This window comes from Ammospiza caudacuta, chromosome 1 (genome assembly GCF_027887145.1).
Source record: "Ammospiza caudacuta isolate bAmmCau1 chromosome 1, bAmmCau1.pri, whole genome shotgun sequence".
Classification (NCBI taxonomy): domain Eukaryota; kingdom Metazoa; phylum Chordata; class Aves; order Passeriformes; family Passerellidae; genus Ammospiza; species Ammospiza caudacuta.
This window is the reverse complement of record NC_080593.1, coordinates 128,079,488-128,097,138: the sequence shown is the minus strand read 5'-3', so window position 1 is coordinate 128,097,138 and position 17,651 is coordinate 128,079,488. Positions and strand designations below refer to the sequence as shown.

At 40.7% G+C, this 17,651-nt stretch overlaps 1 protein-coding gene across 2 annotated transcripts in view; it reads right to left on the bottom strand.

Moving 5' to 3' along the window:
• RSPO2 (R-spondin 2) overlaps positions 1-17,186 on the bottom strand; it is a 102,294-nt gene extending 85,108 nt beyond the window's left edge. For both annotated transcript variants that reach the window (XM_058815466.1, XM_058815475.1), the window contains exon 1: positions 17,093-17,186. In XM_058815466.1, coding sequence (XP_058671449.1) covers positions 17,093-17,186 — 94 coding nt within the window. The remainder of the gene's footprint in view (positions 1-17,092) is intronic.
• Positions 17,187-17,651: the final 465 nt, after the last annotated feature.

Below are 17,651 nucleotides of genomic sequence, written 5' to 3'. Positions count from 1 at the left end.
TATATTACAGGCTTAACAGGCTTACAGTTCATGTCAGGAGCCAAATTGGTCTAATAAAATATGAAGCATTTATCTACTGAAAGGCGGAAAAGAGCAAAGTTTGTTTATTGCCAAGTCTGAAACAATGCTAACTAGAGCGTGTGTTACCTAATCTCATTCATGCCCATAAGATTTTACATGCTAAGTCTAAACTGAATAAATAAAATTCAGAAACTTGAAGGAAATCCCATTCTCTTATTTTTATTGAGCATTAGTAACAAGCTTGCCTCTGCACTGGAAATAGCCTGTTTTCCAGCTCACTTCAGCTACACCTAAGGCACCTAAGCCTAAGGTAATCTATAATCTATAAAAAATGTGAAAACTACTGGGCAAATTAGCAAAGGAGAACAGTCCTACCAGAACCCAGGAAAAGCACTGGATAAGCAAACACATCCAATGGTTGTAACATTTCATCCGACACTTGTAAACCAATGGTGATATTCTCATTCCACCCAGGTCAGCATAAGACGAGCAATTCATCTCACAGGGCCGGAATTCTCCCTATATCTTTGCCCTAAGAAACTTACTTTGTTTAATTTAAGCAAATTGAAATACTATGCACTAAAGTCTGAGCGTGAGATTCTGACCATTGTGGTGCTTCTAGGAAGAAAGCTTCCAAAGAACATGCCAGACAAAAGCACTAAAAGAAGAAAACACGGAGTGCTGAGGAAAAGATCTTCCAAGTCATAAATATGCGAACAAAAAAAAGCATGTAGCAGAATGCAAGCAAAACCAAAATACTAGACAACAGAATTTAATTTATTTCTCAGATGTGCAGAGTCTTCACCACTGTAGAGCTGCTGCAAGACTATGCAAGGAGTAAATGTCCCATTTTACAGAAAAAGAAATGTGGATACAGGACATTTTCTGAACAACTTCACCAAGGTCACATATGCTGAGAATCAGGAAATTAAAATATACTTTCTGTGCACCTGAGAGAGTTCCTTATCACTGCAGTCATCCTGCTCTGAATATTTAGCAAAACCAAACAATCATTGCAAAACCATAATTCATAGAACTCCTTAAAAAACTCAAATTATTAGTTTAAAAACTTCAAAAATTCCTACGAAGTTATATTCCAAGACAAAAATGAACCAATGCAACCACTCTCAAAAAGGACAGGCTTTTTAGATGTTGGGAGAGAAGAAGGTGATATTTCAAACAAATATGGAAATTTTAGTGATATGCTCTGAGAAAATTCTGGATTTGCAGGCAAACAAAAGAGTTCATAGACACTTGGACAAACAGAGAAGGAAGAATAAATGTTATTTATGCTGCCATAGCCACACATGGCTGAGAAGAGGAGCAGAAAACAATTTAACTAGAAAGGGGAAGGTAGAAGAGCAGAATAGGTGTCTTTAAACATAGGAGAGAAACACTAGATTGAAAAATTAGAACTCTGAAAATATGAACGTATCTGATTTAGAAAAAGATATATGAAAAATACAACTCAAACTGAATGTTTCCACACTCACAAACCTACACTTAGCTGCAGGACATCACTTTAATTCAATCCAACATCCCTGAGCTTTATACCCTGCTTGTACTCTCCACATTCAAAACATCCACCAAACCTTCTGTCATCCTCCCTGTTGTCAACCCCAGGCACCAGAGTCTGAAACTTCAAAGATGATGGACCAGACTTAGAAATCTTGAACTAGAACAGATGGAGCATATTTGCTTTTCAGATATATTCATATTGCTATCTCCACATCTTGCAGGAATACTATTAAAAATGAAATTAAATGTACTAGCTGCTGTATTTCAGATCCACTTAAATCACAGCAGGCTGGGTGTCATCCTGAAAAATGGCACTTAATGACTACTGGGCTTTTTTAAATTGAAATGAGAATTCCCTCATAAAGAAGATAAAAATGTATTATATTTACCTATGTACTCCAAGTGTTTACCATTCAGTACATTTCAAGCAGAAATTAGAATTAGTATTTGGCAAGGGCCTATTGATTTTTTTTCCCCATGATTCCATGGAAATGCAAATACTGTCTTAAAACCAGACATGTCGTATGTTTCTAAAAAACTAAAAGTTACTTGGCTGACATTACACAGCTTACATTTGCAAAGTGAATAATGAGAGACTGGAGAATTAAAGAAAAGAGAGTGGAAGCCCTGAGGAGGCAAAGACAAAAATGGTATCTCCTTATATTCTTAATACAAGAAATATACATTTCTTAATTTTGGGAGTACCTTAAATTTTTAAAGCTATGTTTCCACTTTAAGATAAGGTAAATTTAAGTGTTCAGCATAGTAACTCTAACTGTGGACCTCTTTGAGATATCTTCATTTCACAGCCCAGTTCTGAGGTATCTGATAACATAGTTACCTCAGTTTGGAAGGAAATAAAATATAATTTGGGGGATTTTTTGAGAATACATAGATTCTTCATATAGCAATTAAATCAGACTGCTGGAAATACCTGCCTTCAATTGAAGAGCTCCATCCTTTGTATCTGAAAGTTTAAATGTCAGGATAAAACCCCATTAAATACTTTCAGACACTTACCTAGTAATGAAGAGAGGCAGTAGTAGTTTCTGCACCCTGCAGAGCGCTGATGCAGAGTCAAACAGGTTTTGCTATCTCAGTTCTGATAGACATGACAGCACAAAAGACTTCATATCAGATAGAGCAAGCACTTTCTAAAGCGCCCAAATCATTGCCATGAATGCAATGTTCTACATGCTGGAGTGTGTTCAGTCAATAAACTTGGAGGCAGGAAACTTATTTATGTGCTTATTATCCTTCATAATAACCATATAAATGCCTAGAGATTAACACTCTAGGACCTGTTAGCCATGCATATCACTGATATAATTTAAACTGCATTGTGATAAAACACTACCCTCTACACCAGAGGTACTGAGGCACTGAAGGGAAAGACAGACCTGCAGCGCCTGCTTGAGCTGATCAACATTTATTTAAAAAAAAAAACCAGAGAGAGGAAAAAAACTTGTACCCACACATGCAAATCTGTTATGGGGTGGTGGGGTAGAAGAATCTGGTTTTAAACACACTGACCAGCTCTGTTGGTAAGAGAACCAGGCACCTTGGATTCAAATTTCATGCTCTCACCACTAAACCACAATCCCTGCAGAGCATTTAAGTAAAGCTGTAAAATGGAACATCAAACAGCAAATGCAAAGCTCTAGGATGTACTTGAATATTATCAAGAGCATTCAACTAATCAGATTTCATCTTAGCTAAAAATACATAAAAAAAAGAAAAATTATTCCACACAGTAGAGTATGATGGGGATCTCTACATGATTACTACAAGGACAGTGTTTCTGTTACAAATGAAGAATGAATGAAAAAAAGGAAACAAATATATAAAAAGCAGTGATAACCTTGTTTGTGGCTAAACAAAATGGTCAAATCTTAGTTACAATTTCATATTTTAGTGGTATGAGATGCAAATGCAAAAGAAGGTTAACTCTAAATAGTTCTGACATTTAATCATTGCAATCTAAGTCTCTTGAGAGACATGCTATTCCTCCACAGCACTGCATTTCATTGTGTGCTTTTTCTCAGTACATATCGACCAAACTCAACTGTGACTCAAAGTATTTTTAAGATCAAGCCCATGCTATGCTGAACCCCAAAAATATAAACTCAATTAACATTTTGTATAGAAAAAGAAACTTTTCAACAAAAATTTTACATGGAAATCTTTATACTGACCAAAAGCATTGCTCACTCCAGCAGCAGTCAGTGCTTTAGAGGAAGGTATCAGAAACCTCCTGTTGGTAAAGGCAAATTTATCTCCCAACTAAGAGTATTCCCAGTCTGTGATGCTCAAGTCTATATCTAGAAGCATGAGATTAAGTAATTCCTCTAAAAACCCTATAATCTTAATTTTAAAATTTGTAATTTTTTACTGCTATGTAGAAGTATTACCTACTTTACCTTTCAATAGTCAGACTTCAGATTTAGCAGGAATGGCTGTAGGGGCCTGCTGTGGTGAACATCTGTCTAGCTGCATAATGTTGGCACAACAGTCATTTAATTTTTTCAACCCCTATCTCAATTCTGTAGCAGACTTGAATAAAACAAGAATATCACTTGTGACTTGTTTTTTCAGAGTTACTAAGCATCTCCAGTTGTCATTCTCATTTATTTCATATTGTAACCCCAGGACTCCATTTCCACACCTATGAGACACCCATCACTTCAAAGAGGTGCATGGGAAAGCACTCTGAGCACTCTAAAACACTATCACAAAACAGAAGAACACATGATTTTTCAAAAACACAATCACAGTAATCATGTTATTAAGAATAAGGTCATTGGGTTTGCTAACACCACATAATCAGAAAGCAAATACCGTGGTGGATGAGGTACCATTGCTACCAACTACTCCACTGGGTCTTCTCTTGGAATTGGAAGTGTCAGTGCATGTATTTTTTGAAGCTGTCCACATCTATGGATATGAACTACACATGTAGCTGCTTATCAGCCAGAGTGCATACACTGAGCTCCCAGCAAAGATAAAAGCAACAGAATGCAGATGAAAAAAATGTTGACTTTAGTAATTAGAAAAAGCCAGCTGCAGCTAATAAGGAGAAGGAATGTTAAACTGAGACCTTTTAATTTTTTTTTTTAACTTACTACATCTGAGACACAGAAGCCAAGTAAATCACTGGACTCTTTCGCTCTACTCTGCTGGTAGAGAACTGTGCATAGAAAAACCATTGTAGTTGATCTGGTAGGAACACAAGCCCTAAATGGAGGTCTTCGTTCAGGTCAAGCTTTGGCAAATTCTAATCCTTCTCAGGTGACATTACATGTATTCAACCACATCCAGTTGATCTCTTCAAATATTTTCCTTCCTCTCCTCCTTAAGCCTTCCAGAGTGTGTTTAAGTAGCACAGACTAATGTTATTTTACCCAATGAGCCTCATGTTACATAAGGCTCAATATGCAGCAGTTTCACTTAGTTACTGCTTGGAAAGCAGTTAGAGAAAAGCCTCTTCCAAAGCTGAAATAAACTCCTACATATTGATGCCACTGCTAATTACAATAACTGAAATAAAAGTTGAAAGCAGCAACACTTTTTCCAGGAGTCTGATGAAAGAGCTAAATTAAAGAGTTCTCAAATATAGCATCAGCAAATTGACAACAATATCCCAGAGCAAACACCATTTCAGAAATAGCCACTGTGCCTGAGAGAGATTGACATCATCCCCAGATTTACAACAAAATGAGGGAGACCAGAGTTAGGTCTAGTATCTTAATTATTACATTCACAATACACTCTTTGTTATCTGTAAATATTACAGATAACAGAGAAGAAAAATGGGGGAGCAAGGAACTGATGGGATAGAAAACCACCAGGACATAGAATCCCATTTTTATGACAACCAGTGCTACTGCTAAATACTAAGAATCTTCTTTGGGTTGATTTTAGTATTCCAACAACATTAAGGGGATTGCAACTGTGTATGATTCTGTCACTTATCCTAAGGATTTCTAAAAGGAATGAATTGTCTGTTTCCTCTCCACAGCTGGCTATTACTAAAAAGAAAAAAGCAGGCTCAAGCCAGGTACCCAATATATTTCCAAACTATCTTTCACAGAATGGCTGACGTTGGAAGGAACTTCTGGAGGTGAAAAGAACCATTTGGTCCAATTGTCCTATTCAAGTAGGGCCAGACCAATGCAGCTGCCCAGGACCACATGTGGATGACTTTTGAGTATCTCCAAGGACAGAGACTCCACAACCTCTCTGGACAACACATATCAGTCCTCAGTGACCCTCACTGTAAAAAAGTCTTTCCTGATGTTCAGAGGGTACCTTCTGTGTTTCAGTTTGTGCTCATTGTTTCTTGTTCTGTCACTGAGCACCAGGTAAGAGCCTGGCCCTGACCTAATTGCACCCTCCCATTCAGCTACATTGATGAGAACCAGAACCCCTTTGAACAGTCCCAGCTCTCTCAACCTTTCTTCACAGGAGAGATGCTCCAGTCCAATAATCATCTTCGTGTTCTTTTGTTGAACTCTCTCTAGTGCTGAGGAGCCCAGAGAAGGGCTGACTTCGAAAATCATGTGTTCTTCTGTTTTGTGATAGTGTTTTAGAGTGCTCAGAGTGTTTTCCCTTTGAAGTGATGGGCGTCTCATAGGTGTGGAAATGGAGTCCTGGGGTTACAAAATAGTCACCATAGCTGACTAAGGGGGAATGATGCCCTGCTGGCAATCCAGAACTCCAGGAGCCTTCCTTGCAGCAGGGGAACATTGCTGGCTCACGCTCAGCACAGCACCCACCATGTCCCCCAGAGCCCTTCCTGCCGATTGCCCCCCAGCCTCCAGTCATGTCTGGGGCTGCTCTTTCCCAGGTGCAGGGCTTTGAATGTCTTGTAGAACTTCGGGAGGTTTCTTTTGATTTCTCCAGCTTGTTGATATCCCCTGGGCTGGGGGTATTTTCCAGAATACTGCTGGCACAAGATGCAATTAACAAGACATTTTTAGCAGAAGAACAGACAGTATAATCCTCTTCTTGTACTCAAAGCTGAGCAAAACTAGATTCCCTCTGATATAATACACAAGTCTTTGTCTTGGGTTGCAAGAGATGGATAGAGCATACACAGCACAAATGCAGAACAATAACAGAAAAAATGGTCTTTCTTGCTCAAAGAGATATGGATGAGGATGAACACTAATCTGAAATAGAGAAAATACTTATTTTTTGTGCAAGTACATGCCCTCAGCACAGAGGGGCTAAATAATCCAGGGGATATGGATGAATCTGAGAATCAAAACTACAGATCAGATGCCCAGCTTTGTCCACTAATAAAAAAGGTTATTGTATGCCTCTTCTTCTTCTCCATGTGTCAGTTTTATTTACCTGAATCCTTCAAAAGGAGTATATATATTTTTACTACTTCACATCTGTACAACACTAGACTAGGTGGTCTACAAGTTCTGTTCACCGAAACATAAGATTTTGCAGATTTTCTTCTCAGTTTCACACCACACATTTTGCATCAAAGAAAATCATAGTTGCTACTTCTATAAGAATCTCCATTAAAAAACCGAAACCAACAAAAAAAAAAAAAAAAAAAAAAAACAACCAAGCAAAAAAACAGAGTAAAGTGGAATCAAAGTAAGCTTTACAGAAAACCAAAAAAAGTAACTTTAAACACTACAAAAAATATTGGAGATCCCTCTCATTTTAATTCCTAACTACAGCCATAAGCATTTCCTAAAACTAAATTCCAAAACAACTTTGAAGGCCACAGACAAAATTCAGCAAACTCTGCAACTAATAAAAGAATTATGATAACTACTTGGAATTCTGCAGTTCCATTATAGCTAAAAAGAGAAATCATGACCCAGCGTCAGCTCAGCATCAGCAAAGATGCTGCATTCCAGCATATTGCAATAGTTCTGTAAGAAATAGAGCTGGAAACTAAAGCACCTGTCTAGAAGCACCACTTCAATTAGATACTGACATTATTTACATCCCTACTGCCATAAGATTTCACACTGGAAAGCTGCTTAGCATTTACAGAAAGGAAGAATTTATCTTCTGTTACCATTTTCATGGATGTATATATATATGATGAGTATGCATATGAACATACATATGAACATATGAGCCACAAGCTTTACAGGTAGGAAGACAAACAAAACAGATAGAGTTGATTCTGACATTCTCAAGGTACCCTCTTAGCAGGGAGGCAGAATTCCCAACACTGAACCATGTCAGGTAAAACCAAACATATAATGTATAATAATGACTGTATGCACGTACAATCATTATTTGCTGAACAACTTAAAAAAGACCAAGACAGATGCATGCAGGCCAGGCATATTTTGCATGGCCCAGGAAAGAAACTTAAGCTGAAGAACTGTCCTGCTGCCACAGGAGTACATCACAACAGCAAAGGCACACAGCTACCCTACTCCAAAAGGTGCCTTCCCTCAGATGTCCCTCAGAGAGTCAGCTTTCCCTGCACTCAACAAAGTAGGGGAGAGAACGCTGACCATTTTGGAGGAGATAGGAGAGCAAATTTAGAGGTAGAATCCCCTCCTGAGAATGTCCCCAGTGAAAATAAAACACATAACCTGATGCTAACTAATAAATAAGCAAATGCTCTCTGAAACGCTCTTTAGGTTTAGGTTTCTTGCAAGACTGAAACATCTCAGATCAGAGGCTGGTTGTAAGTACTGTACAATAATTGCTAAAAGCTTTATTAAAACTGAAACCAGCAGCTGCGGTGTTGTGCTGTGAACAGAACCTCATGTGCAAAGTGATTGTGCCAGCTTACAGTTACTCTTGCTGAGTCAAAACTGAACCCGTGCCCATCACATTATTAGTGTGCATTGTGTAAAATGAGATGTGAACCAAGTCTGAACTAGCTCACATGAAGGGACCAAGAACATGCCTGCTATGGGAAGGGAATCCAGGCAGATTTCTGATTTCTGCTCTGGTGACCTTAGTTCAGAGTCTGTCATGTCAGCACTGCAGGGCCTCAGCTCAGCTGGGATGATCAAGTACCACCTCAATATAGATAAAGCAAAAGATGATGGAACTTCAGTGCCCATTCAAAAGAGTCACAGCCACATGCTTGGCAGTGGAAACACTGTCTAAGTTGGAAGGTATCTACCAAAATTTTTGAGTAATTCCAGAAAGAAGGGCAAATCAGTAACATCTATCTTTAATAAGCACAGCTGCTGTTTCAGTTGTTTCCATCTTGCCCATAATGTTTTGGTATGGATGTGATGGGTGTTGTCAGTGCTGCTATACACGTGCAGATGAATCTGTGCATGCACAACAGCCATTTGTCTGATGTGGCCAGTTTGGGGTTTTTTTGGTATTCCAAAGGTGGCAACCATACGCTGAGAAGACCATACATTACTGCAGAGCGTATGTTTGGGTGCAACATATTTCAGCCAGCATTTCAACTCAAAAAAGAAAATAATGTGCTTGGATCAGGAAGTTTTTATTTTATGGCAGCACTGCGCAAATACATTTGTCCCTTTGCAGTGTAAAAGCAGTGCAAGTCTTCCAAGATAAAAAGGCACAAACACTGTCTTCATTGCTGCACATGGTCTGCTTTGCAGTTAGTGCTCATGCAACTGTCCAGTGATCAAAAAAAAAACCTTAAAAGCCAACATCACAAACATTATTTATCTTCAAATCCCTTCCTCCACCTCATTACATCCATGTTTGGGTTCAGTTTTCATCACAATGGAGAAAATCTTGACCATACTCACAAAAAAAAAATAGATAAAATTTTTTGCAAGGTAAATTTCATACTCAGTCCTTAAACCATGTGCTTTTGATTCTTTTTAGATGTAAATCCCACAGAGAAAAAATATTTTTACAAGCAGAAAATCACAGTAAAAGTACTTTCATTTTTGGATATATGCTAATTGTACATGAGATTTGCCATTATCCTTATCAAATCACACACAACTCCCCTGAAAGTGTGAGGGGCGGGGAGGGTGGTGTTTGAAACAAAATTACAGAACTGCACAACTCTTCTAAATATTCTGTAACTTGCAATTCCTTACATTTCCCTAGTTACAGTCTTATAGCCATCCCATAATATCAACAAAAAAGGAAGGAATGGAGACAACATTTCCTCAAAGAAGGACAAAATCTTAGAGATACATCAAGTACTTGGCTCTACTGAAATCTGTATTTCAAAAAGAAATACATAACAGATTAATTACTGAAACAAAGAGCATGAAGGGTTTTTGTACTTCTCACCAGATCTTAAAAACCACCCATTGATCAGATAATCAAGGTACCTTAAATACTAATTGCTTCTCTGCTTTCCCATAAAAATTAATCTCTTCCCCACACTATAGTTCCATTCCTTCTTTTATATCCTTTTGCACATTCAAGTCCACAAACAAGAGGAAATTTCAGAAAATTTAACTGCCAATCTTTCATATGCTGTCCACTAAAAAAAAACTTTCAGCTTAAATTCGAATTTAAGTAACAAGCACTTGCATCAAGATAGGATAAGATTAAAGCAGAGCTATACAAGTTCACTGGAGTGTTTCATTCAAGGGTATTTAGGTGGAAACACAAGGATGAGACAGTGTCATCTCTACACATCGAGAAGATGCTAGCAGCTTCTCCATGGACCACAATTTGACAGACAAAGGTCAGAGATGTGTGCAGCTCTTTGAAATCAAAGTGCTAAGGCATAGAAATCCCAAAGTAAGGACATACAACTAAAGTCTCAAATCCTTTTAGGCTCAGAGGAAAATCTACAGAGGAAAATATCATATTCCATCATTTCACAGGAGTTACACTTGTCATCTCCATTCCATGTTCAGAGCAGAGGTTTCACACCAATTAGGTATTTTGAAATAGTATTATGTATAAATACCAATTTATTTTAATTCCTCCCTCCCACCCACCCCCTCCACTGCAGCAACTTCATCAGAAAAGTGACATTAGAGAATTGGCAAACTTATGCTTTCACTCTTGCCTTTCCTGTGCTTTACACTGTGCTGTATCACCATCTGCCTTTTTGGGGCAAACAGAGCAGAGACCACCACCCTGATCCATTTCAACTTCATTTCTCCTCAGAGTTTCGAAAAGTATTAGCAGAAATTGACAGGAACCCCACACAGAGAGAGTAAAGTGGCACAGCTGGAATTCAAGTCATACTTACAAGGGACCTCACTGCCCACAGATATGCAAAACTCAACAAGTGTAACACTGAAGTCTGACCAGTAAGTGGTCATCATGGGTGGAGCTGCCTGGACAAAGCCATCGAGTAGGCAGGAAAGAGAGCTCTGCATCTGCCCTGTGGTGCTCACCAGCAGCAGGATCCAAGTGACACTTCAACACCTCCCTTCCTAAGATGTATTTGTTAGAATCCAAGTATCAAAATGTGATACCAAGTCTATTCCATCTTCTACGCCAAAAATAACTTGGGAACAGGTTTAAACCCACCACTGCTGTCCCAAAAAGTGATAGATTTACTCCTCTTGCACAAAATTGCTTTGCAGCACCACACTGACACCAAAGCATTACATCTGCATTACTACAAATACAACGAGTATACAAACCATGGCAGCACCTAATTTCAGTTTCTAAAGCAGTCCATGATGAAAGGATCAAGCTGTTACATTTGTGCCTTACCAACAGCCAATACTTACGAAGTCATGCTCTTCACTAAGAAAAGGATTAGCAAACACTTGGAGCCTAGACAAATACAGAAGGTTCTCCAACTGTGCCTGAACAAAACTTTGAGGTGAAAAGAAAAGGCATGCTTGAGGAACTGAATTTATTAAAAAATACCTGAAACTAAATCAATCTCTAACACAGGAGAGACAAGAACTTTCAGGGACTGTATCTGTTAAAGTTAAGAGCTGCACCAACATTTAATTTTAATATAGGTAGTGGATCCTTTCTCATTAAAGGCTGATTTCAATTTAGTACAGGGGCTAACACTAAAGACATATACAGCTGAACCACACTTCAATTACAGATAAAGGTAATTAAGTAACTTTATATTTATTTAGTTAGGGGTATGCTTTATCTGATCAAAGGCAGGCATCTACCATGGGATGAGTTAAATTGTACCAATGGTTTGATGGACTGCACCAAGTAGATCAATCATAAAAGAACACATAGACATTCATGTTCCAGATAGTTACCTGTAGTCACACGAATCCCTCCCCAGAATTCAAAATCAAGGATGCATTTTTGGAAAGGATGTTATGGTAAGTTATAAGCTTTCAAGTTGGAGATATGGTAAGTTGGGCAATGTTTTCAGCCTGTGATGATTTGCAGGTTTGACTAGACAGTCCCTCTAGTTAGCTTAAGGTTTTGGTATTAAAAAACAGCTAGATTATCAGAAATTAAATGCAGGCCTCCATGGGGTAGTCAGAGTCTTGGCAGAAAGAGCAAGAGAAAGACAAAACCCAACAAAGAAAACAGCCCTTTATATCTTTATTCTTTGAATTTTAATCACAAACACCTCTTCCACTTTCTACCTTTTAAATAATTTCATATTTTCCATATTTTAAAGGCAGCTTATGTAAACAACACAATGCTAACATACTTTAACATAGTAATTATGCTGGCCTGTATATTGTAAATGACACATTGAATTGAGAAACTGCATTCTTGCTTTTATCATCATAATGTCCCCATATTAGTGTAAAAACTCCCTTTCAGTATCTGTCATGCATTTTGAGCTGCTTTAGTGAGAGTTTTCATCCAAGCCTTATAAAATCCCCTCCATCCCCTAAAAGGGGAAAATATACAGTTAAGACAAGTTTATCAAGCATACAAATCTAAGTTCTTTATCATAGTGTAAATCTTACAGCAGGTTTTAGCACAAAAGCATGGACACAGACCTCAAGGTCTGATCAGGCACACCCATCTAGCCCAGCATCCTAAACCCAAGTGACCCATAATGGGACCTAAAGGGGTGGATGCAGGCAAGGAAAAGCACACACAGCCCAACACTGTGCCAGAACATGTTCCCCAATTCTAGCTCCCCCAGTAACAGGTCTTGGGACACCTAAAGGTGCCAAATGCACAGGACCTGCCCCAAGATATTCTGCCCAGCCTCTGCTGGCTAAAGAGAGTCACGTACATACCAAGCCCAGAAGGAGATGTTTTAAATATTATAAGCAGCACTAAAAACCAACTTTGGGAAGCTGAATCAAACACCCTAACCTTAGATGTCTATTTTGACAGTGAATCCTGCTCTTGGTGCTTTGAGCATTCTCCTGCAAATCTTCACAATCTGTTTGAGCATTGCTTATCCTCAGTAACACTGACTGCATCATTAGCTAGTTTAGTATTCAGTCATTCACACAGAAATTTTGATTTCCGTCAGTTTAAGACAGTAATAAGTGTAAATAGCCAAAGGTTTGAAAGTTGTAACTTTTCAATGGTTACAGGGTTTGGATATTCTATTGCTGTAGTAACAATGTATGTATAAAGAATGATCAGTAACTATCCTAAGTACAGGCCTGAGGAACAGAAGCTATGTTCCAAAGCATTTCTCCAGACCATGAGAGCCTGGTAAATTACCACTTGTGTTAGCACAACTCAGTTCTTTCACAGGTTCTGTTACAACTGCTTAATGTCACACCTGAGGAAAAAAAGTATCTCAAAGTACTGCTTCCACATAGAATTTTAAGTCTTAACCTGGAGATAAAAACATTAACTGTCCTTCAAACATAAAACATGTTTCAACCTCAAAGAGAGGAGATAGCTAATAACAGCTAGGATATCTGGATAATGCTAGACACTAAAAGTCATGTAGTATGACATTTTTGAGATAAATTTCTCTTTAGGAGCTAGTACAGTGCTTGTAAAAGTAGATACGGTATTTATTTCAGTCAAGTTTATCCAACAGAGTTTTCTTTTTCTCTAATGCTTAAATCATCTATCTTTCCCAAAGCTTGACCATACAATCCAGCTGAGACAGGTTCCAAGATTATCCCAGGTAAATACCTTGATAGGAAAGCTAAATCACAATCCCCAATATCCAAGCAGGTTTTTCTTCTAGTTGAAAATCCATGTAACAATTTCCTATAATAATAACAGGTTTGTAGTCAGGATTCCCATCTTCTATTAAGATGATAAAAATTTAATTGACATATTTTCAACCCAGTGAATGTGCCCCTCCATATATTCATATTCTTCAATAAATGCTGTGCACAAAGCTGTATTGAGGTCTGAGAAACACTTAGGAAATTTCCTGCCCCAGGCACTCGTCCTGTTTCCACCTGTGTATATTTTGCCATCACCACTGTCACTCCTTAGTCACTCATGGCCACAGGTGTACCTCTTTTATGTACCTCTAACACAGAGTGTAAGCACATAGGAGATAAGTATTCACCTTAGCCCTCATGACACTCCATGAATAGGACCTGAAGGGAAAGACACAGGTTTTGAGTACTTGGATACTGTGGTTTTACAGCCACGGGTTTTGAGTACTTGGATATAAACAACTTCTGGTTTAACTGTGTGAATGTGTCCCATTCGCATTTTTTATTACTCCAACATTGGTCTTATGAACTGTAGAGAGCCTCTCTGTGGACTCCTGAGTTTCCCCATCAATGCAGGCACTGACTACTATCATATTGACTTTTTTCCCCTTGGGGAATTTTGTTAGGATCTGGTGCTTGGCGGCTGTTTATAATGATCCCTATATTCTCTTCTGTCAAAACTTTTGCAGAATACCATCATGCCTCCCTGAGAGTCTCCATTCCCATGCACCCCCATTTTACCCTGTGGTACTCTTTGGAAAAGTTGTTTTCATTACATCTCAAAGGGGAAAACACACTGGTCTTTCATGTACCCTGTGATATTCAGTGAAATGCTAAGACATGAAGCTGCCCATCTTATAATGATTGCTAAAGAGAAATCTGAAAAATAAATATAAATTTTCATTGAAGAAGGCTTACAAGAGAAACAAAAAGCCAAGTTATACAATTCAAGAAGAAAAGGAAAGATTAGGCTAAACCAGCTGTGATATTACACCACCCAGCTTTCAGCTAGGCAACTCTTAAATGGCTTTTCAAATATCTCCTGCAGGAAAGGCAAAAAGGCCTCAATTCTGCTCAGGGCAGCAACTTCCAGAGGGAGAATTTGGTGAGGTGTTTTAAGGAAAGTAAGGTTCTGTTCTGACCAACTATGCAAAGCAATATTCTAATGAGCTGAAAAAGTAACTAAGAGCAGCAGTGGAATAAGTAAAGAATGTTGATTATTACGTATTTATCAGAAAAAAATTAGTGAAGTGACATTAACTAGCAAAACGCAAATCAGTGCAAGGTAGGAACCACTTTCTAAACCTTATTTTATCGTTCTGCTTCTACTGCAATGTTGCAAGCCTTGATTTGGGAAAGGGTTGCAGATGGAAAATGAGGAATTCTGGGAACATCTCCCCAATTTTACTTAAGTCTTCTTTACTAGAGTATTCTACACCAGCAACAAATCCAAGCAAACGCCAATACAGGCAGATACACTTAAACTTTATTGTACATTTAGCTGCTTTAAAAAAATCAGCTACACATGATATTTGCCCATAATTCCAGACGGAATGTAATTGATTCCTACCACACACAAGACTTAATCTATGCCAAAAATTGTATTTCATTAAGAAAACGATATTATGGAGCATCTGAGATCATGTAACAGACAAAACAGAATGCCAGAGAACTTTTAACTGCCAGTACCCCACAGTGACTGCCTGATTATTTGCAGATGGGATACGGAAAAATTGTGAAATTATTGGAATTTTGAGTCATGTACGAAAGCATTACTTCAGACTGGATGTGTCATGACAAATACCTATTATAATTTGAATACATTCTTAGATTGTGCTTTCAGTGCTTAGAACTAGCTATGCTTACTTCTTTATACTTATTAACTGAAAAAGACTGCATTCTTCAAAGCCCAAAACAAAACCCATAGGTGATGGCACAAAATACAGCCAGTAAGTCAACTGTCAATACTGATCGTATTTATCCAATAATTAAACTAAAAACTAATTTAAATCAATCTCCTTTGAAAAAGCCAACTGTTCAACAAGCACAACAATTGGTCTAGGATCAATCAGTGAACATGAGATCAATTAAAACCAGCTTAAGTTTTTGTAAGAAGACAATTCACACAACTTGAGTTAGATGTCTATTCATTTCAGTACTCCCACAATGCAGCCCTTAAGCTCTGTTGTAAAGCAGAAATACCACTATCACCCTCCGCTGTCTAGCCAGCACTCTAAGTAGTTCCACATTTAATTAAAGACACAGTATACCCTTTGTTAGCACAGATAGTCTGGTCACTTTAAAGGACTGCTATCGTTTTAGCCACACACACACATAAATTAAACTCTGGAAATCATCAAAACCAAAATGCCTTACAATTTTATTTGCACCTACTCTGAAAGAGACATACACACAAAAGCACAAACTATTTTCTTCACACAGTTTTATTACAATTTGTAGCAGCTTAACACTGGAGATGTTAAGTCCCTCCCCTTCCAAATAATACCACTAAAAGTGCAATTCTTTCAGAAATTTCTCAGCAGCTTGAGCTACCTGATTTTCAGCGAACTTTAGAAATGTGAAGAGGATGCATGGCCAAGAAAATAACAGCAAAAGGGACAGAAAATATTAATTCATAATATGTGGATAATGAAACATTTTATAAAAGGTGAACCTCCCCACCACTCAAAAAAAAAAAAAAAAAAAAAAAAAAAAAAAAAAAGTAAAAAAGCAACAGCCGAAGCCCCTCGGCCAGGCTGCCAGCCGGAAGGCGCTGCAGTAACCTCTCCGTCCACACGGGAGCTGTACTGGCATATTGCACCGCTCCGGCTCGGAGCTCCGGCATCCCGACATCAGCGTTTAGGGAAACCGATGGAGCCCCAACGCACCGTTTATGTCTTTTCCTCAAAGGGATCCGCACGTTTTCAGCGGAGCTGGCGGCACAGCACTGCCCCGGGCGCTGGGCACGGCGCAGCGCTCCCCAAGCCCCGCGGGAAGGGCACGGCGGTACCGGAGGATGGAGGGGAGAAGCCGCCTCTCTGCCTCGGAAACGTCCACGGAAAGCAGCTTCCAAGTCCGTCCCGTGGACACGCCACTCTAACTGCGCGGGCTAACAGCGATCCCCGGCAGCCGCGAGCCGCTGGACCAGGAGCGACGGCGACATGAGCGATGCGCCCTGCCCGCCTCGGGCAGCTCCCAGCGAGACCCCGGCTCCACCGGCCCCGGGGGAGGACACGCCGCGGGGGCCGGGGGCAGCGCGCCTACAGCTCGGCACTCCCGTCCCCGGCTGCCCCGGGCTCCGGCCGGTCCCTCCCATCGGAGCTCGCGTCCACGCCGCTCCTCCCGCTCCCGGCTCGCCCTCCGCACAGGACGGCGGCGAGCAGCCCCGCGGAGCGGTGGCCGGGCGGGCGCGGCCCCGCGCCCCGGCTCGGCCCCGCCACCGCCCCACGTGCCCGCCCGGAGCCGCGGAGCCGGAGCGCGGCTCACCTGCCGGGGAGCGGCCCTGCCCCGCGGCTGCCCCGGCCGGCGTCCCGGCTGAGCCGCCGGCGCCACTCGCTCACCTCTTTTGCTGCGTCTCCAGCGGCCGGGCTGGCAGTGGCCGTAATCCATGCAGTTCAGGATGACCAAGGCAAAGGAGAAGAGGCGAAACTGCATCCTGGGCCGCTGGGTGGGCAGCCTCCTCCGGCGGCAGCGAGGGGCGGCGAGGCCGGCGGCGTGCGGGGCGAGGAGGGGCCGGCGGAGGGTCGCGGGGCAGCGGCTGCCGCTGGGGACCGCAGGAGTTTACACGCTTCTCGCCGCCCTTCTCGGGCGCTGCGAACTCACCGCCGCTTCCAGCATCTCCCCTGTGCTGCGGGGAGAGAGAGGTGAAAAGCCTGGACCCGGGCTCTCTTGGTCCTCCACTGCTCTGGCTCGCCCCAAAAACAAACAGACAGACAGAGAAAAATCACAGCCAGTGTCGGGGCAGGAGCGGGACCGCGGAGCGGAGTCACCGAGAGCCCCAAGCCCGTCCCACGGCGGAGGGCGAGCGCTGCCGTCGGCCCCGCGCTCCCCGGGACGGGCTGTCAGCCGGGCACAGCGCTATTTATCCCGGCGCGGGGCGCTCCCCGCCCACACGCGCTC